Source organism: Typopeltis vanoorti, chromosome 13, assembly GCF_054136105.1.
Source record: "Typopeltis vanoorti isolate ZY-2024b chromosome 13, IOZ_Tvanoo_1.0, whole genome shotgun sequence".
In the NCBI taxonomy this organism is placed as follows: Eukaryota; Metazoa; Arthropoda; class Arachnida; order Uropygi; family Thelyphonidae; genus Typopeltis; species Typopeltis vanoorti.
The window spans coordinates 6,700,005-6,722,851 of record NC_143561.1 but is presented as its reverse complement, the minus strand read 5'-3'; the positions used below and the strand labels follow the sequence as shown (position 1 = coordinate 6,722,851).

The following is a 22,847-nucleotide window of genomic DNA, read 5'->3' as shown; positions in this document are numbered from 1 at the left end:
GATAAACAAGATGTTATTTATCTAACTATGTCTAATCAACTGCATTACTGAATTAGCTATGTGAACATGGCACTCAAGTGATTTAATATTTGGAAGTGGAAGGTATGGCTGGTGTAGAAATTCATCGAAGACTTACAGCATAATATAGTGACAGCATTTTGGTACAGGAAAGTGTAGTGTATACAAATGGATTTATATTTTAAAAATGGCTGAACAGGTGTGTTTGATGAACAATCAGGTCATCCAACCATGAAAATGACTGATGATAACACTGAACAAGTCACTGCATTAATTCTCCATGACAGCTACGTGATGTAGCAAACCAACTACAGAATAGGTAAGTATTTTTCTTTGCAAGGCAGTCATTTTTTTCAATGAACATCGCACTCAAATAGAAGGTGAAAGAGGCAATGCCTATATAACTGGCTGCATTGAGTGTAGTGAGAACCAGGGAGACTATGTTGAGGAATAATATATATGTTCAGTATTGTTGTTATGCTAATATCAACAGATATAGCATAGACTTTATTTATTATTATTATACAGGCATCGTCATGGGATTTTAAGACATTGCAGGAAAGACACACTAAAGTGACAAAGCACTTAAAATAGTCTCTTCAACCCACTCTACTTATTCATCACTGACCAAGGAAAAAATCAAGTTGTAAACAGGGAGATGAAAACTATGAACTTCTAAGAAACTTATATCACCAAATCTATGCACAAATTATATAAAAAGAAAGGGAAAAATTATGCAAAGCCTCTTCAGGGATTAACTCATTGCTAGAGGAATACTGTAAGAATAAGGTCATATCTTTCTTAACAAGAGTTTAAAGTGAATTTACTGGAAGATGGTGAAGGATAATTATTTAAGACAATGCACATCTAGATGCGATTTCAACTGTTATTATGCAAAGATTGAAATTACAGCAGAGTAGAAAATGAATACCAGACACGGAAATGTTTTGGGAAAATTCAGAGAAAAAAGGAGCAAAGCTTATAATAAGAATGGTAAGTAACCTGGAATTCTGTACATGACAAGGACTAGTCATTACTAACACTATGTTCCAACATAACCAATGTGCACAAATTCACATGGAGAGAAGATACAAGAAATAAGAAAAGTGTCCACTGACAATATTATTGCTGATACTAATATTTTTAGGTTTGTTCAGGACACAAGAGTAACAGAGGATTTGAATTGGAAGTAATCACCATTTAGTTTTGAGCAGGATAAAATTGAATATGATACTGAAAAGTGAGTGAGAAAATTTTAAAAATGACCAGACTCCCTCAGATGCTAACAGTAAACTGAAATTCAGAAATATTATTCGTGTTAAAAATGAAAAGTTTGACAACAAGAGGCAAATTTTGGAGAGAGAGAGAGACTCAACAACAACAAACTAGAATAAGCATTGACTGATTCAGCCAGAAAGGCATGTGGTGAAGTTTCTGAAAGGAACTTCACCACATGAAAGATCAGAAAAATCAGAACTCCATGGTAGATTAACGAAAAAAAGAAAGCTTATCAAAAGTTTTCCTAACATGTAAGTCAGCATGCATTCAGAGAGTATACAGAGAAAAATATAAGCAAGTGAAACAATGCAGAAAAGTAGCTAAACAAAAGTAAAGGGAAGACTGGTAAAAATACAAAAGATAAATATCACAAAGGTGACAAAATGTTCTGAATCTACTGAGAAACCTTATAAATAGTGGAAAGAGTACTGTAAAAGGAATCAAAAATGATAAAGGTGATATGAAAACTGAAGATATTCTAGATGCATGGAGTAATTGCTCTGAAAGACTGCAAAATGAAGAGAACTATGAAAGAAAATATTTAAGAGGAATGCAATTAGGAATATATATTAATACTTGAGGTTAAAAATAAAAAATCCATCAAAAACCTGAAACATATTCAACAAGAAATGCTCAAATACATGGAGGTGTAAAATTTTTATAGTGGCTGCACTGTATAAGAAGATCTGGTCACAGGATTGAATTACAGGTGAGAAATAAAACTGAATATGAGCATCACAGAGAAATTTCCCTAGTGAATGTTCCAAGTAAGTTTATACAAGCACACTTGAAAAGAGGTTAAGAAATTTGTGGAAGAGAAAGTTGGAGAAGAACAAGTTACATTCAGGTCAAATAGAAGTGGTTAGGATCAGATTTTCACTTTTCAGTCAAACAGTTGAGAAATCATGGGAATATAACAAGAATCTGTATCTAAGTTTTATAGATCTGGAAAAGGCATAAACAAAGTGCCAAGTGAAAAGTTTGAAATGCCACACTTATATCAAGTAATACACAAACTATTTCTAAGTTGTAAGTCAGCAGTTAGAATTTGGTTTGACATAAAATAAGATGAGACAAGGGTATGCATTGTCTCCACAGTTGCTCATCATCTATATTGTCACATTATGAAGGAAAGAATATTAAACCTGACATCAAAATTAGAGATGTTAATCTCAGCTCTTTACTTTATGCATTGATGTTGTACCTTAATTAATCCAATATAAGTTTACTGGATTCCTGAATTAAACTGAATACCCGTTGTAACAAATTTATTATGAAAATCAGCAATAAAAACAAACAAGACTATGAAAACAGGCAGAAACATTAAAAACATCAACCACATCTTGAATGGAGAACCTATAGAACAAGTAAAACATTTGTTATTTAGGTGCAATGTTTAGTGAAGATGGCAAATTAAATATGGAAATGGACAAAATTAGCAATGGTGGTATGGTAGAGAGTCAAATGAATAAATTTATATGGAATAAGAGAGAAAATAGTCAAAACACTATATCAGCTATATATAAGACAGTGTTCAAACCAATTTTAACTTACAGATCTGAGAACTGGGTTAGAAATAAAATACCTGATCAAAAACTGGGGGATCACAAATGGCATCAATGGTAGAACTATATTAAAAAAGGTTATTAGGAAGGAACTTGACATTGTTAGCATTTAGGAATGTGTGTGCACAGCTAATTTAAGGTGGTAGATCAATTATAAAGAGAATTGTGTGTGTGTGTGAGAGAGAAGAAAGTTTAGACATTTGATGGCAGGAAAAGACCCAAGGAAGGACCAAAGACCAAGATCTAGATTAGTAATTTGGTCTTCTAAGACTTAATATTGACAATATTTGAGTCCAGATGGATAACAGAATAATTTCGAAGAAAGTAGCTGATGTTAGTAATAATGTAAACTTTTCATGCAGTATTATCACAATATCTCTTGAGGATACAGGAATATAACAATGATGATGATGGAATTCCAGTCTGAAATTTGATTGAATATAAAAGTGATCCAAATGGAAAACATTATTCATTGATAAGAACATATTGACATAAATTGCAAGATAAAATAACAAAAAAAGGAAAAGAACATATAATCCCAAATGAGAAAGAAGAACTGATGAACTCCACAAAATTATAAAGTCTTTTTTCTCTCCAATTACACACTATCTGGGAACTCATTTGAGAGGACTGAATGAATAATGTTCACCACCCCACAACTATTAAGTAACACCTACAAATAATAACACAAACTTTTGAATTGTATACTAAAAAGTGAATAACTATTCAATGTTGATTGAAATAAATATGATTATTTGAAATGCAGTACTTAAAATATAAGTGAAAAGCCCAAATTCATTTAAAAGATATTTCCCAGTAAAACAATAGATAACTCCTCTTCTAAAAGTGATGAGATTCCTAAATACAAATTATGTTTGCAAAAAATATTTCTGAGCACAATAGTAGTACAGCTCATAATTCATAAGTCAGTGAACAAATACAAATATTATAGAAAATGTATGACTTACTTAAAAGGGACAAATTGAAAAAAAAAATTCAGATCAGCGTGCAATGATAAAGAAATTATGCCTTAATTCAAGAATGTTCCAAATGATGGACACTATGTACAAATACTTTATATTTTATATGAAAACACAGCAACTAAAATTTTGTCAACGCTGATGGATCTACTACTGTGAATAACAAAAACTATCCTAATGTTTATTTGAAAAGTATTAATGCTACTCTGACATACTGTCACTTTGAAAATGTGATATAGATTGCAGAACTATCTCTTTTGATTTAATGAAACTGTTTGGCACTAACATAGTGACAAACAGCTGCATTAGAGACTCAAACAATTGTTGAAAGTTTTTTCACTTGGTTATACTATAAATTAAAGATACCAAGAAATTATATACTTGGTTTAATCCTTTATCCAAGTGCAAGCAAGCAAAGTTTGCGTCTCAAGTATTTTTAGGACTGGGACAACTCGTATAAAGAAGCTAATGACGTCACATCACTTGCCTTAGCATCCCATAATGCAAATATGGGATATTAAGGCAAGTGATGTGAAGATATGTCCTTGCAGACATGTATAATGCTATGCATTATGGGAAGGGTCACTATTCAGACTAGTTTTGACCTTTATTTAGGTCTCATCAGTGGGAGCCAGACCCAGAGGTGATACTAAGGTTGAAGTAATGCAGAAGTCATATTTTCATAAATGAGTAGCCAAAAGATGTCACATCTTTGCCCCAGTCCTGAAAATACTTCAGCTGCAAACTTTGCTTACACCTGAATCAAGGATTAAACCAAGTATATGATTTCTTGGTATCTTTAATTTATAGACTCAAACAATGTGGGTGATGCCATAGAAATTTTAAAGAATTTAAAGCACCCAAGGTTTAAGTTTATCTACAAAATTGAGAAACTTAAAACTTACAAAAGCTTTTTTTTTTAAACGAACTGTGTTCATTATGCTACAAGACCCATAAATCTAAGATGAGTTAACTGCTTGTACTGAGTTTTTTCAATGTCATGTTAGACATGGCTCATGTTAAGTAACATATTAAGACCTTCTGGGATTCCACACACAGAAGAACTATGGGGATCTTGTTTCACAGTTATAATGCTGTCTATATAAGTGTCAATCCATTGGGAAAATGAGTGGCATATCCAGGCATATGTTTATTGCAGCTATCCAGCATGCATTCAATGTAATAGGATAAGATCCAAGCAACTTAGTGCTCCAAAGCAAACATAATCAGAAGCACTCCTACCTCTTTTCCAAACACAATGTCCATATTGGCTCATGACTAGAGTTAGCCAAAGAGCATAAGACATTTAGTCATCTTATCCAACTGTGAAACCAATCTGGAAATCTTCTGAAATCTTGTGGAAACATTTCAGCATGTCAACAGGTTCCTTATTTCTCTTTAATCACCCACCCAAACATGAAACTACCGTTTCATGCTATAGATTTTGCTACCCCCCCTCCCTTTCTCATGTGTTTGGTTGATATTGAACACATCACACACAAAAAGTTTCATCAAATTAGGTTCTGATACTGAGATACACTGCATGAAGAAATATATGAATCATTCGAACTGTGAAATTGAAAAACATACACTTGCTGTTTACTTGCTTAGCTGAGGAAATAAATCACCAAGATTCTGTAAGCTGTAACTGAGCAATACTAAAGTGCTTTGCTTATAAATGACAACTTTCTGAATTATTTATACAACTCATTATTATTATTTATATTTATGAATATATCAATAATAATATTTGCAGGCATGTTATACAAAGATAAATGTAAAACACTAATTAAGAGTCATAATATTTAGAGATGACACATGGTTGATAAGCATGAGTTATGGATAGTAAAATCAAGGAAAGTAAATTTAATGAAAAGGGAAAACAATTTTTGCATATTTCATCTGAGATTAGTATTATTAACTAACCATTAAGACTTCTTATATTGCAGATATTAAAAATGTGGATGATGCAGTTTCAAGGAACAAATAACAAACTGTGTTTAGAATCAATTTTTATATGATAAATCAAATTTATCACCTTTTAGGTCTATTCTTAGTAGTACCCTATATTATAAATACAACTTCGAAGAGCATGTAAAGAACATATAGAAACTGAATGAAGCAAAAAAGGAATTACCAACTTCATTGAGCCCTGTATAATATATTATAGAATACTCTAACTGAATTTTTTGAGAATTATTTCAGAACAAGAATAGTTTCTATATTTTCATTTGTTTGTATTGCAAGTACTGTTATCATTTTCTTGCAAACTATTTAGTTTTTGTCCAGACTTCCTCATTAAGAGAATAATGCTGTAAAATGTTTAATACATTTTAAAGTGATTATAAAAATAATTAATTTCTTGTATATAACAAAAATTTTACTTCATGGAAACTTTTTTTCCCCCATACAAGTCTCTACTCTTCTGAAAGTGCAAATTCTTCAGAATCATATTTTGTATCATCATTTTATAATGATTACAACTTCTTCACCAATACAATTAAACTAATTAGGAAATCATTTACTTCAATAACAGTTGCATTGAGTAGTATCTCAATAACTAATAAACAATGTTTCTTTTTTAAATATAACTATCTTTTTTCAAGTCAATATTTAATTGACTGCAATTTAATTTGGGTTTAGGCATTAACATCATACACATAATTTGGGTTTTATCTCAGAATCAGACTGTAATTCTTTAGAAGAAAAACACAGTGTTCTAATCAATGCACCTACTAAAAAAACAAGAAGAGAAACTAGCAGATACTTTGGCAACAAATCACCAGATACCATAAAAGTTCTTAAAAATAACATAATAAACTTCACTACATTCTTTCTACTATCTTTTAGATAATTAGTAAGGAGACTCAGATTATTCACTACTGCCATTACTATCTGTTCATATGCAGTTTTCATATAAATGTACCTGTAAATTTATATAAGTTCTAGTATTTTAACTTTTATTTATAAAATATTTTTTACTATCTATTTCATTATCATATTTATTAGGTGAAATGGGGAAAAAATTTATATTTTTAAATAAGCTAAGACAGGCACACATTTGTGCTAATAAGCTGAATGTGTTTTAGCATGTGATAGTACAAAGTACTTCACTTCTGTTTGAATTGTCTCAGTATGCAATGGTATACTTAAAAAGACACAATCTTTTATAATAATATACATTACAGTCTCAACTAGAATATCATTATACTAAAAGGCAAAATAAGTCCTCACCCCCCCCCCCCTCTGCTACCACCAAAGGAATCTTTTAACATGTCTGCAATAGGTAGAGAAACCATCTCATATTGTCCTTGCACATAGAGAAGAACACAAGAAATTGTCCTGTACATACTCTTCAGGTATGCTACAAATTGTGGTGTGTATTCCACTAAAACCAAAACTATGTATGTGGGGAGAAGATCATTCAAAATAATTTGAATCCTATTTTTTCCCCTTTCTCAAAGTCACTTTTATTATTGTTATTATTACTTTTTTTTTTTAATCATCAATGGTAGAAAAATATGTGGTCACAATAATTCATAATACTAGTGTATGCAGTGCAATCTGATAAAGTTAAGAGGAGGATAACGGGAAACTCCTGATTTCAATTATTATTATTATAATAAGGCTACTCCTTTTTTCCTTGATTGTCATTTCCTGAAATGTTATATTCAGGAAATGACAATCAAGGAAAAGAAGGAGTAGCCATAGTATTCAACACAAAATAGGGGGCCAATCTTCTTGAATGGCAGGCAGTCTCAAGTAGAGTGATGTGGGCAAATATCAGAATGGGGAATTGGACAATGAAACTTATTTGTGGGGGTGTTTAAGAGTCAAAGCTGTATAACTGAGAGGAGACCTCCACATAGCCTTGAAAGGAATGCAGAGAACCGACAGGGCTTCTGACCTAATGTCCAATTCTCACCTCGCGGTGCACCCTGTTGGGTATCTACCTGGATACTGAACAAGGATGGGCTGGCAATTTGGGATTTAGCTGACCAAATTGTATTCTTATTAGTTAAACCAAAATAAAAATGATGGTACAACATGACAAAATTTCATTCCAGCTGGGGCGTCGCCCGGTTAAACAAGGCCCCTGTTGTTTTCACCAGGGAACCAGGGCAAACATCGAAAAGTCAACAAATCTGAAAACACACCCCAACTCAACATCACCTGAATTAAAGATTGGTACTATCAACATAAGAAGCCTGAATGGCAAAGAAATGGAGCTAGCTGAGGAATTAGATAAGTACCAGATCGACATAATAGGGCTGACTGAAACAAAAAAGACAAAAACTGGTGAGATCTTTCTGAGCAATAAATACAAAATGTTATATTCAGGCAATGACAATCAAGGGAAAGAAGGAGTAACCATAGTATTCAACACAAAATACGAGGCTAATCTTCTTGAATGGCTGTCAGTCTCAAGTAGAGTAATGTGGGCAAATATGAGAATGGGGAACTGGACAATGAGACTTATCTGTGCCTATGGTCCCACAGAAGATTCTACTAAGGTAGAAGTGGAGGACTTTAGAAAAAGCAACTGACACAATGAAAAAGGAAAAGTTAGTCCTTGTTGGAGATCTAAATAGCATCGTAGGAAATGATTGTCAGACACAAAAATATTTTGGAAAAATTTGGAGAAAAGAGCAAAGCTAATAATAATGGCAAATATCTGTTGGATTTCTGCTCAGGACATGGACTGGTTATTACTAAAACATAAACATAAAACATGTAGAGAAGAGGCAAGGAATAAGAAAAGTCTCATTGACTATGTTATTGTTGAAAGTGATGTTTTCTCCCTGGTGCAGGACACCAGAGTGTACAGAGGATTTGACATTGCATATGATCACTATTTAGTCTTGAACAGGATAAAATTGAATTTCATATTGAAAAGAATAACATGTAAGAAAGTTTTAAAATGAATAAAAGTTGAGCAGCTCTCAGATGTGAACTGTAGACTAAAATACACAAAGATTATTGAAGAAAAAATGAAAGAGTTTGAGAACAGGAACCAAACCTTGAAGATATGGCAAGCCTTGCAGAAAACCCTGATCGATTCAGCTAGAGAGGCATGTAGTGAAATTGTCTGCAAGGATAGAAAAATTAGAACTCCATGGTGGACACAGGAAGTTAAAGAGGCAGTGAAGGAAAAGAAGCAAGCATATCAAAAGTTCCTGGCAAATAAGTCAGTTTGTGCTCTTAGAGAATACAGAGACAAATGTAAGAAAGCTAAACACTTTGTAAAACTAGCGAAACAAAAGTCATGGGAGGACTTTGGCAGGAACATAGAAAATAAATATCAAGAAGGTGGCAAAATATTCAGGAGATTGTTGAAGAAGCTTAGGAATGGAGGAAAGAGTGCTGTAAAAGGAGTCAGAGATGATAAAGGTGACATGAAAACGGGAGAAAAAGATATCCTTGAAGTAATTACTTTGAAAAACTGCTAAATGAAACAAGCAGTGATGACAGCACAGTGGTAAAAAACACTGACCAGGCATGCAGTCAGGAATACATATCCATACTTGAAGTATTTCAAGCCATCAATGGCTTGGAATGTGGAAAGGCAGCAGGAGTAGATGATATTCGACCAGAAATGCGGAACACTGCATAGTTCAGAAAAGCCTGGATAGAGGGACGAATTGCCGATGATTGGAATACAGCTCTAATAGTACCCATATATAAAGAGGGAAATAAAACTGAATGTGAGAATTACAGAGGTATTTCCCTACTGTTCCTAGCAAGATCTATGCAAGTATACTTGAGAAACGGTTGAGAAGAATTGTGGAAGAAAAGCTTAGTGAATAACAAGCTGGATTCAGTCCAAATAGAGGCAGTCAGGATCAGATCTTCACTTTACGACAAATAGTTGAGAAAGTATGGGAATATAACAACGATCTGTATTTAAGTTTTGTCGATCTGGAAAAGGAATATGAAAAGGTGCCAAGAGAGAAGCTATTCAATACACTACAGTTATATGGTGTCAATGGGGCATTATATGAAGGAATACTTAGTCTTTATTTAAGTTGTAAGTCAGCAGCTAGAATTGAAGTACAGGAAGATGGTTTAATGTTAAATCTGGTGTGAGACAAGGATGTACATTATTCCCTCTGTTATTCATTATCTATACAGATCACATTCTGAAAGAAAGTGGTATTAAACATGATATCAGAATTGGAGATGTTAATGTCAGCATAAAGCTCTTTGCTTTATGCGGACGATGTTATACTTTTAAATAAATCTGCTACAAGTTTGCAAGATTCTCTGACTAAATTGAATAACTGTTGTAATAGATATGGTATGAAGGTCAGCATTAAAAAAGACAAAGACAATGAAAATAGGTAGAATTGTTGGAAATGTCAACTGTGTTGTGAACGGGGAACCAGTGGAACAAGAAAAATATTTCAGCTACTTAGGCACGATTTTTAGTGAAGATGGTAAATTACATATGGAAATAGACAAAAGAATCAACAAAGCTGGTATGGAAGGCAGTCAATTGAATAAATTCATATGGAATAAGAGAGAAATTAGTCAGAACACTAAATTAGCTGTATACAACAGTGCTCAAACCAGTTTTAACTTATGGATCTGAGAGCTGGGTCAGAAGTAAAACACTTGACCAAAGACTAGAGACTGCAGGTATGAGAGTCCTGAGAAAGATTATGGGCGTGAACAGATGGCATCAATGGCAATATCATATTAAAAACGAGGATATCAGGAAAGAACTTGACATTGTCAGCATCCAGGAATGCATTAGCAGAGCTAATCTCAGGTGGTATGGTCACTTAAACAGAATGGGCGAGGAAAAATTAGCAAAACAAGTGTTCTCTGCCAGGTTGGCAGGAAAACGACCCAGAGGAAGACCAAGATATAGGTGGACTGATACGGTGCAAAGTGCCTTAGACGATAGAAATATAAGATCTAAGAATGTTGGAGTCGTGACAAGTAACAGACTGATATGTAGGAAAATTGTAGATAGGAAGTTAGTAATGATGTAAATTTTTCATGTAGTACTATCATATCCTGTACATCCCTTCAGGGTACATGATGTCAGGAATTGATGTTGATGATTATTATTTTTGTAGATTATGTGAGATGATAAAATTGAAATACTGTTGATCATTCATATATACTTGACTAGGTGCAAAAGCCAACCAACTTATGTAATGCAAATTTTCAAAAGCGAGTATTAATCCCCCCCCCCCAATTTTCACAAATACTAATTTTACAAATAAAATTCCACAGGAAAAAACTGAAATTGATTGTCATTCCACACACACACACACACACATACATACATATATACACAACTAATTCTCTTTTTACATGGTTTTTTTTACGATTTTGAAAACAAAAGCAATTCTGTTTTTACACGGCATATTTTGATTTAACACGGTTCAGTTGGTGCTTATTTTTAAATTTCAGTTTGGATTTAGTTCTGTTAAATAGGGTATTTCCATTATAATTATCATTTTCTAGAACAGTACATATGTACCATTCTAGGAAATGATAATTATAATGGAATTCTTAAACTTGAATTCTGGGGAACTCCCTCGATATTTTAAATATCAGGGATTGCTCTATGCTACAGAATGCAGACAATTGTGTTAACAACAACAAAAAAAAATCAATTTTTGTAGTTACGATTCTCCAAAGTTAAGCCGACAGATGATCTGTTATATTCATTTGCTGTTCGTTCCTGGAAGCAGAAGGGTGCTATGCTGATTCCTCGAAATTAAGTTGGTCCATTATGGGAGGCCCACCTAAATAAAGCTGCTTGGAAGGAGCTAAGCTGTTTACTAAACAATCATTTCTTGTTTACAATTCGAAATGGTTACACGTCTTGTGTTTTGTTCGTATCTAAGACCATGGGCAATGCAATGAAAGTAGATTTTAACACGTTACCAGTGCACGCACTGGTAACGTGTTAACTCGAAGGCAAACAAAAAAAGATTGGGTAACAAAAGAAATTTTTAATGAATGGTTCAATGTTTTGTTCCAAAAGTTAAACGCTATTTGATGGTGAAAAAAAATCTGGACTTTAAAGTTTTATTAATTATAGACAATGAGCCTGGCCATCCTGTTTTAGAACACCCGAATGTGGAATTCTGTTTTCTGCCACCTAATACAACATCCTTAATACAACCACTAGATTAGGGTGTGATCGCTACCTTCAAAATTTACTAAATAAGAAGAAATTTCGAATACATTTTAGATAAATTAGATAAGAATAATCTACTGACAGTTGTTGATGTGTGGAAGAAATTTTCGATTTTGGATTGCATCAAACTTGCTAAGTTAGCATTATCAGAATTGAAACCATCAACTTTAAATGCATGCTGGAAAGCTACTTGGCCAGAATGTGTGTGATGATGATGATGAAGAGATTCTACTCACTGCAAGATTAATTAAAGAAGGGCTTCAAATGGCTAGTAAATTGCAAAGTCATTTACTTGCACATGATCCAAATACTGAATGAGCTGAACAGTTTAAACGTGAAATGAAGTCACGTATGGTGCGATATGATGAATTATACAAAGATCTAGTCAAAACAGGATCTCAACAATTAATTAGAGTTCGTGGTTAAAAAAAAAAATCAACCTTCAGAATTAAAAATTAGTTCCTTTTACTGAAGAAAATATTTTGCCATTGCAGTATGAAAAGGAAGGCCAAAGTGTTTCAAGTGATGGAAGCGATTCAATTCCAGTCTCACATAAAAGAATGTAGCTACTATCAGAAAGTGACAGTGAATAAAATGTAACTAATCATATGCGCAGGTGTATTTGGGCCTTTTTGAATTGGTTTTATTAGTGGCACACTATTTTCTTTAAGAAAGATACATATGTATATACTTTAAATAAGTATTTAAAATAAAAAAAATATTCAATTAAAATTAAATAGTGTTTTATTCAATGATTTTCATGTTTTCTTTGAAAATAACTTATGGCTTGTATTGGGTTTTCACATCTGGAACCATTCTTGGATTCTTCATATATGATTCTTCATATATTTTTTTCATATGCATTGTATTCTTTTTTACATGGATTTTTCTGGAACCAATCTACCATGTAAATGGATAATTGGGTGTATATATATATATATATATATATATATATTTTGAAAACTGTGTCGATCTAATGCAGAAATGATGTAGTCAAGTGAGTTCCTGTCTGATGCACACCACACAGCCCAGCATGATATGTTAAACAGAATTTCATAACACTACAAGCAACTATGTTGAATGGGTCATGCTTGATATACTGTATGTAGACTAATGCTTTTTGATACAGATTTTCAAGTGTAAACTTCTGCTTTCAAGTTAGCTTAAAGATCAAAGATAGTTAGCTGGAAGGAGATCCCTGCACAGCTTATACAGAATGTGGAGAAGTAATTGGACTTTGCATAATGTGAAGTCCTTATCTTCCTGCAGCATACTCTATTGAATGCTAAATGAATGAAAATGGAGTAGAAATTTGGGACTTAACCAAACTTATTTTATATTGACTGAAAAAAAAAAAAAAAAATACATATAATGGTGTAACACATCATGTGCAGAATATATTAGATATTATACCAGCTGGGACATTACTCAAGTATATAGGTGCTCCCTAATGTTCTTTTCAACAAAATAGAAAATTTTCTGTTTTGACAAACAGAGGAATTATAAAAATACTGTGCTGATATAAATGCAGTTGCTGAGATGAAGAAGACTATTATGCTTTGGAAGATCCTCATAAATTATAAGTTTATTTATTCAGATGAGAATAGCTACAGAATTCAGCAACATGATAAACTTCTTGAATAGATGCCACTTTAAAGCAATGCAGCAAATTTAAAAATTGGAATTAGACAATGAGGTGCCAGCAAGGAAGAAACAGAGGAATTTTTGAGGTCATTAGAAAGAGCAGTTGACATAAAGAAAAAATAGTTCTTGCTGGAAACAGAACGGGACATGAATTCTAGACCTATAGAAATGTTTTGAAAAATCTGAAGAAAAAGGAAATGCTAATAATGCCTGGTAGATTTCTGCTCAGAATATGAACTAGACATCTCTAATACCATTCCAACATTAAAATATGAATATATCTGCTTACAGATAAGCTAAACAAGCTACAACTTAGAGCCTCACATTATTACAAGGGTCCCCAAAAAAGATATTATACCTAAAACTTACTCAGTAGAGGGACAGCCCCTTAAAAGTTCTAGCTTAGGGATCACAGCAACCTTAAATCTGGTCATGCAAAAATTGTCTTATCAATTACATTATTGTTAATGGTGATATATCCAGATTGGTCCAGGAGGAGGGTGTACAAGGGATTTGCAACAGGAAGTGATCCATCCAATTCTGAGTGTTATAAAAATAAGTGCTGAACCAGGGAAAAAAAATGCATAGAAGTTTAGAAAATACTCAAAATCAAACAAATTACAAACTCAAATATACATTACTCTAATAATACATTATTAGGTGAGAGAGAAAATGAAGAGTGAAAACACATTAGAGACTGAATGGCACAATTTGAAGAAAACAATGAATAACTCAGCCAAGGAACTATGTAAGCAAGAACAGAAAAATAAGAACTCTGAGGTAGACATAGAAAATTACACAAGCAGTCCATTAAAAGAAGAAATCCTACAGAAGGTTTCTAGTCAGAAAATAAATCCTTGAAGAATATAGAGAAACATAAGAAAGTTACTAAGTTAACAAAAAAAACATGGAAAGCTTTTGGAAAGAATTAAAAGATAAATATCACTTTGGAATCAACAAAGAATGCTCAGAAATTGAGGAAAGAGTACCGCAAAAGAATCAAAGATCATAAAAGTTACAGAAAAACTGTTTTCAGTTTTTCTGTAACTGAAAATGATATTCTGGATGTCTAGTTGGCCTTTGGCTGAGTGAATAACATCTGCTTTGAAACCAAAATGATTGATGTTTGGGAGTGTCTTTGAGGTGGTAGATGATTTTCTTTACATATAGTGAGACCCCCCCCCCCCCAGTTTGGCATGGAGGCTTATAAAGCTCTCTAGGGTTCCTTAGCCAGTATATTACTGTAGGTTTACAACTTTATGTGGATAGGATCATTAAAAAAATTACTTTGAAAACCTTTAAAATGATATAGCAAATGACAAAAATTATATCCCTCGAGGACTTATTTACACTAGAAAATTTTATTGGCTTATTGTTCCAAAATATGATTTTTATCCCATTTCACTTAATATTCATTAATATATTAGTCATAAAGCCTTCATTGGTTCTAGATTTTAAAGGCATATTTAAATTTCTGCCATTTTAAGAGTAATCTAAAAAATTAATAATTTGATTGTTCTCTAATACTTAAATAAAAACAAATGTTAGATGTTTTTAAGAATAAAATAAAACTATTTCCTTTGAAAGCATCAATTATTTCAGGGATTTTGTACTGCTATCAACTAAGATATTGTATCACCAAAGTTTTGTCTGCTATTCAAAAGAAGTTTCACATATTTACAAAGAGAATTTTAGCTGCTTTAATTCAAAAGTTATTTCTTATAAAAACAAAACTCGATTGTCTTTTAATGGCAAAAAATATATATATATACACACACACATGCAATATCATACATATAGGTAGGGTATGATTTACATCTGTTCTCAAAAATTCGATGTAAGCTTGCTGTTAATCCCTTTCCACATAATACTGTATATCTCAAAATATATACAAGAACAAACTTTATTATTACAAATGGGCAATGGTTGTAATACCTGCCTTACTAAAAAAAATAGATATGTTTGAAAACCAAAATCTTTATAATCTTAACATTATTACTACTTTTTCATTTATAAAGCCCTCAGGTGCATAATATTCTGATTCATACAGATTTCCTGGTGACATGTACAAGTTTTCACTTTACTAAATTCATTATTTAGTCTCCTTAAATTAGTCATAGCACGGCATGCATTCCAACAATGTTTTCAACATATCTTTTAATTTCCAGAAAAACAAATGCAAATAAATCTACTGGAGTGAGATAAAAAGATATACCTTAAAAAATGATATTTTTTTTTATTTTCATTTTTATTTTTTACCTGGAGAAACAAACAAATGTACATATGTCTGTCAAATATATCAAAAAATGGTGAATTGCTAAACATACTATGCTATAAAATTATATTATATATTCATTCTCTTGTTAATAGTTTGGACAAATTGTTTTTGTACAAGATTTTTTCCCTGTGCTTTTGTATGGAATGAACAAAATGTTCATTTTTTTTTTTTTTTTTTTTGTATGGAACAAACTCAAACAAAATCACAAAGGTGGCATAATTGATGAGATTCAATCTCACTTCAGCATTCACAATGGAAAAGAGTTAATAAATCAAACAATTTTTCTTTTAATTTTGGGTGTCTGCTGGTGGTAAAATGAAAGTGTTTTTACCATTATGAATTTCTTGATTACCTGTATTGGGGACATGTGTGTAACCAGGTGGTGGACCAGTGTAAGGTGGCGGAGGGCCCATAGGAGCAGTACTGCTAGATGCTGCCATTTGAGAATATGACTGTGGCCCTACAATTGTTGTAGTATATGGTGGAGGTGTCCCTTGATTTGCCACTGGACCAGGATAGTATGGACCTACAAAACAAAATAGACTTTCAAAAATATTCATTTATTCAAATTATTTTGAATATAATTTTTTCGAATTATACTGATTTACTGAAATAAAATTAATCAAGTGATTTTTTCAATATCAAAACATGCTCTTTTACTTGAGGTCAATTCTCATTATAATGAATTTCATTTAGAATAGCATTATGCCTATCTGGCTTTGAATGGGACTTTTTTTTTTTTTTTTTTTAGAAATTAGAAAAGACACAAAGATAAGCACACACAATAAAATTGTTAAACAGTTTAACAGAAGCTAGATTTTATTCACTTGGATTAAGATTTACTTAAGATCACTTGGATTAAGAAAAGCATTACAGCTTTTCTTACAGGCCTATTTTTGGTCCACATCAAAGGTCGAAATATTACATGATCTTCTGCTCCACAAGTGTCAGATACATGGATAGCATATTTATCAATCACTGCTAACAAACATGCATAACTTATCCCCAAAACTAGACCCAAAATACTTGGAAATGGTTGTGCTTAACTTTGAGTGGTTAAGATATATGATACTTTATGTGGGGGAAACCATTCTGTGAAGGGGAGGTATTACCTTAGTAATTGACTCACTTTCTTTCTATACTAAAGTTAACATTGGAGAAAGTGAGTCAATTACTAAGTTAAATAAAGTTAACCCAGTTGTGGAGCTGAATGCAACCAGATAGGTAGGTCCACTTCTGACTAACACTTCACCTCAGAGTCCAAATGCCAATAATGGTATCATGGACACCACAAGAAATGATCATACACCATCAAAGTAGACATACCAGCTTGTACATCATCTGGGTCAACATCATTCATGTCCATAGTCTATGCACAGGGACTATGTTTGAAAAGTGTACTAGTCTCCAAATCATTTCAATCACTTTAAAAATGAATGAAAACAACCAAACTGAACATCAGGAATTGCCTGACTATCCTCCAGCTGAACATCGAACTAGGCATAAAGTGAACATTGTTGCTCCATAAAAAAAAAACTCATCACAACTCACAAAAAAATGTTACCTGGCTATATCTTTCTCACTGATAAACCTGATGAGACACATGGCCTGGCAATCTACGCGAAACAAATCTGGAAAGCTTTTCTGGGACATTCACAAAGTTATGCATTTTCATTGGTACTCACCTGTACAACTTCTCAATGCAAAATGTATATAAGCCTCCTCTAATTTGGCTGGCCAAGCTCTGCACGTCCTCAGTCAGCCCATCCTGACTCAGGCATCATCATCCTCGGGGACTTCAACTCATACAGTACATTATGGAGATACAATAACAACAACACAGGCCTGCAACTGACAGACTGGATGTTAACAAACAGCCTCTCCCTCTTCTATAACAATAAACAACTTGGAACCTTAAAATCTAGAAGATGGGGATCACTCTCACCTTAACCTACCAAGTACTGCCTCACTTTTTCCACAGTCAGCACAGATCTTGCCTAATTACTATAGGACTTATAATCCCCAGCATAAACAGCTTTTTTTGTTTTTTTTAGAAATTAGAAAGAACACAAAGATAAGCACACACAATAAAACTGTTAAACAGTTTAACAGAAGCTAGATTTTATTCAGATAATTCCACCCACAGTTAATAATTTATGATTTACTAAACTTCTCATAGCACCTGGCAAAAGACATCCCCCCCAGAGGATTCAGAAAGACCTACACACCAAGCTGGTCAAATGAAAGTAATATTCTTTTTGCAGAACTATTCAGACACTGGTTCCACCCTCTTAAGGTCCCTCCCTGGATTATGACAAAATGGCTTGCTAGCATGAAGAAATGAACACCCTCAAGATTACCAGATTAAGTTGTCAGGCTTGGTCAGTACTCCATTGAGAGACACCAGTACTGCAAACAGAACTAAAGGAAAAGTAAACCCAAAAAGTACTGCAAAAATCTTAACCCAAAATTTCCAGATAAAAAGATCAACTTTTACAAAAATGTTTTCTCATGTTCTACATCTACAGCAAACTCCAATCCAGTAACTCTAGATAAAGTTGATGCAGCCCTCAAACTAACTAAAACAGCATTGATGGCATCCTTCCAGATTTTTTTTTTACTAATCTTGGCGCAAGAACAAAAACCTGGCTATCTAATTTCTTCACCTCAATAGTAAATGAATGAATACTAAAACTTTGGCATAAATCAAAGATAACAGCCTTGCCAAAACCCAACAAGTCAACTCAGAATCCTGGGATATTCTTGGAATTTTTAGACCCTCATTATGGTTAAGATTAGGATGATGATAAGAATCTCACAGGCCCCCTTAAATTTACGTTCATACCATGTTTTGGTATGATGTAAACAAAAGGTGCTTTTCCAGTAAATTCTATGTAAAGTGTTCAGGGTATGATCAGAAAGGCCAACTTGACCATAGGTGCAATGATACAGTATACTCAAGGGTGGGCCAGCAGAGGGAGTGGATCCTTGGATGAGTTGAGTAAGTTCTTTAGTTTTGTAGGAGTTTTAAAGGTGGCTTTAAGATTGTATTTTTGTAGTATTTTGTTTATTTTGTCTGATATCCCTTTAATGTATGGAACAATTATAGTTTTATTGTAGCCAAGTTTATTTATTTATTTTTTTTTAAAGTGAGGTCTTGTACAGAATTTCATCATCATCATCAAATTCCTAATATATACCCTCAAGGAGTGTACAGGATATGATAGCGCTACATGAAAAATTTACGTCATTACTAACTTCATATCTACAATTTTCCTCCAAATCAGTTGTTACCTTACCTGTCAAGATTCCAATATTATCATCATCATCTTCATCAAATTCCTGACATGTACCCTCAAGGGGTGTACAGGATATGATAGTATTACATGAAAAATTTACATCATTACTAACTTCCTATCTACAATTTTCCTCCAAATCAGTCTGTTACTTGTCAAGACTCCAACATTATCAGATCTTATATTTCTATCATCTAAGGCACTTCGTACCGTATCAATCTACCTATATATTGGTCTTCCTCTGGGTCGTTCTCCTGCCAACATGGCAGAGAACACTTGTTTTACTAATCTTTCCTCACTCATTCTATTTAAGTGAATATACCACATTAGATTAGCTCTGCTAACGCATTCCTGGATGCAGACAATGTCAAGTTCTTTCCTAATATCCTCGTTTTTAATATTATATTGCTATTGATGCCATCTATTCACACCTCTAATCTTTCTCAGGACTCTCATATCTGTGGTCTCTAGTCTTTGGTCACCTATTTTACTTCTGACCCAGCTCTCAGATCCATAAGTTAAAACTGGTTTGAACACTGTCTTGTATACAGCTAATTTAGTGTTCTGACTATTTCTCTCTTATTCCACATGAATTTATTCAATTGACTTCCTACCATACCAGCTTTGTTGATTCTGTTGTCTATTTCCATATTTTATTTACCATCTTCACTAAAAATTGTGCCTAAGTAGCTGAAATTTTTACTTGTCCCACAGGTTCCCCGTTCACAACACAGTTGACATTTTCAACAATTCTACCTATTTTCATTGTCTTTGTCTTTTTAATGCTGACCTTCATACCATATCTATTACAACAGTTATTCAATGTAGTCAGGGCTTGCAGACTTGTAGTGGATCTATTTAGAAGAATCACATCGTCCGCATAAAGCAAAGAGCTAACATTAACATCTCAAATTTTTATATCATGTTTAATACCACTTTCCTTCATAATATGATCCATATAGATAATGAATAACAGAGGGGATAATATACATCCTTGTCTCACACCAGATTTAACATTAAACCATCTTCCTGTACTTTCTTCAATTCTAACTGCTGACTTACAACTCAAATAAAGACTAAGTATTGCTTGATATAATGCCTCATTGACACCATATAACTGCAGCGTATTGAATAGCTTCTCTCTTGGCATCTTGTCATATGCCTTTTCCAGATCGACAAAACTTAAATACAGATCTTTGTTATATTCCCATGCTTTCTCGACTATTTGTCGTAAAGTGAAGATCTGATCCTGACAGCCTCTATTTGGCCTGAATCCAGCTTGTTCTTCACCAAGCTTTTCTTCCACAATTCTTCTCAACCGTTTCTGAAGTATACTTGCATAGATCTTGCCAGGAACACTCAGTAGGGAAATACCTCTGTAATTCTCACATTCAGTTTTATTTCCCTTTTTATATATGGGTACTATGAGAGCCGTACTCCAATCATCGGGAATTCATCCCTCTGTCCAGGCTTTCTGAACTATGCAGTGCAGCCACTTTAAGACTTTTATACCACCATACTTCAGCATTTCTGGTCGAATATCATCTACTCCTGCTGCCTTTCCACATTCCAAGCCACTGATGGCTTGAAATACTTCAAGTATGGATATGTATTCTTGACTGTATGCCTGTTGAGTGTTTTTTACCATGTGCTGTCATCACTGCTTGTTTCATTCAGCAATTTTTCAAAGTAATTACTCCATACTTCAAGGATATCTTTTTCTCCCATTTTCATGTCACCTTTATCATCTCTAACTCCTTTTACAGCACTCTTTCCTCTTTCTAAGCTTCTTTAACAAACCTCCAGAATATCTTACCACCTTCTTGATATTTATTTTCTATGTTCTTGCCAAAGTCCTCCCATGACTTTTTTTTAACTAGTTTTACAGAGTGTTTAGCTTTCTTACATTTGTCTCTGTATTCTCTAAGAGCACAAGCTGACTTATTTGCCAGGAACTTTTAATATGTTTTCTTCTTTTCCTTTATTGCCTCTTTAACTTCCTGTGTCCATCATGGAGTTCTAATTTTTCTATCCTTGCAGACAACCTCACCACATGACTCTCTGGCTGAGTCAATCATGGTTTTCTTAAAGGTTTGCCACTAAATCTCCAAGGTTTGATTCCTGTTCTCAAACTCTTTCATTTTTCTTCAATAATCTTTGTGTATTTTGTCTAGAGTTCACATCTGAGAGCAAATAAGTCTCAGTGTTCAGTTCTCCATTCTCATATTTGCCTGCATCACTCTACTTGAGACTGCCTGCCATTCAAGAAGATTAGCCTCGTATTTAGTATTGAATACTATGGTTACTCCTTCTTTTCCTTGATTGTTATTGCCTGAATATAACATTTTGTATTTATTGCTCAGAAAGATCTGACCAGTTTTTGTCACCCCTATTATGTTGATCTGGTACTTATTTAATTCCTCAGCTAGCTCAATTCTTTGCCATTCAGGCTTCTTATGTTGATAGTACCGATCTTTAATTCTATTGATGTTGAGTTTCAGGCTGACTTTAGTTACTGCAGATGGAACAAATGTCACATCTGCTGAAGATGTGCAAAGAGCTTGCTGTACCCTTGAATTAGTTGTTCAACAGAAGTCTGGCAACAGGAACAGTCCCAGAAGAGTTGAAAGACAGAAATATAGTGCCACTGTATAAGGAAGAATCCAAGTCAGTAGTCTCAAACTATAGGCCAGTGTGTATATCAGGTGCAATGGTGAAGGTGTTAGAGAGGCTGGTTGGGGACAGATTACAAACATGGATTGATGAAAATAAAGGCATGAGTTTGTTAGAGGAGGGTCATGCTCAATAACTTGGTTACATTTTATAACAGGATGATCTGTCATATTGGATGGGGAAAGGAGGCTGTTAAACTGATTCATTTAGATTTTGCTAAAGCATTCAATCGAGTACCACATGATAAACATCATCATCATCAAATTCCTGCCATGTACCCTCAAGGGGGTGTACAGGATATGATAGTACTACATGAAAAAAATCACATGATAAACTAGTATTGAAATTGTGCAGGATGCATTTGGATAATGATTTGGTAGCGTGGTTACAAGGCTGGTTGACTAATAAGAGTCAGAGAGTTGTGTATGGGGAAGCAGTGTTTCAAAAAAAGGAAGGTGACAAGTGGGGTACCATAGGGTTCTGCTCTGGGACCACTACTGTTTAACTTATATATATCAATGATATATAGATGATATGGTGTGGAAGGAGCCATTCAGTTCTTTGCTGATGATGGTAAATTAGGAAGAGTAATGTCAAGAAATTTTGATGATATTGTTACAAGAGGATTTGAATAGGTTTGTACTTTGGGCTGACGAATGGAGATGTCATTTCAATGTTGCTAAGTGTAAAGTTATGCACTGTGGCCAGAGAAGATGGAATGAGGTTTACCACATTGGAGGAATTTTGCTTCAGGAGGTGGAGGAGGTAGTTTCAGGGAACTGAAGTTCAGGGGACGCATTACGAGAGTTGTAAGGGTAACCCAAAAAATCACTGCTATAATGCGAAAAACGCTGATATGTAAGGATAAGAGGTGATAGTTCCACTCTATATGGCTAATTAGGCCTCATTTGGATTTCTGTGCACAGATCTGGTCAGCTGGCTAAATAGGTGATA

General features: G+C 33.6%; 1 protein-coding gene across 3 annotated transcripts in view; it reads right to left on the bottom strand.

Annotated features, from left to right (window-relative positions):
• LOC150099909 (uncharacterized) overlaps nt 1–22,847 on the bottom strand; it is a 101,328-nt gene that overhangs the window by 6,182 nt on the left and 72,299 nt on the right. For 2 of the 3 annotated variants that reach the window (XM_090402532.1, XM_090402531.1), the window contains exon 5: nt 16,277–16,450. In XM_090402532.1, coding sequence (XP_090258658.1) covers nt 16,277–16,450 — 174 coding nt within the window. Of the gene's footprint in view, nt 1–15,346; nt 16,451–22,847 lie in introns of those variants that run through there. The other variant, XM_090402530.1, reaches the window with a different exon arrangement.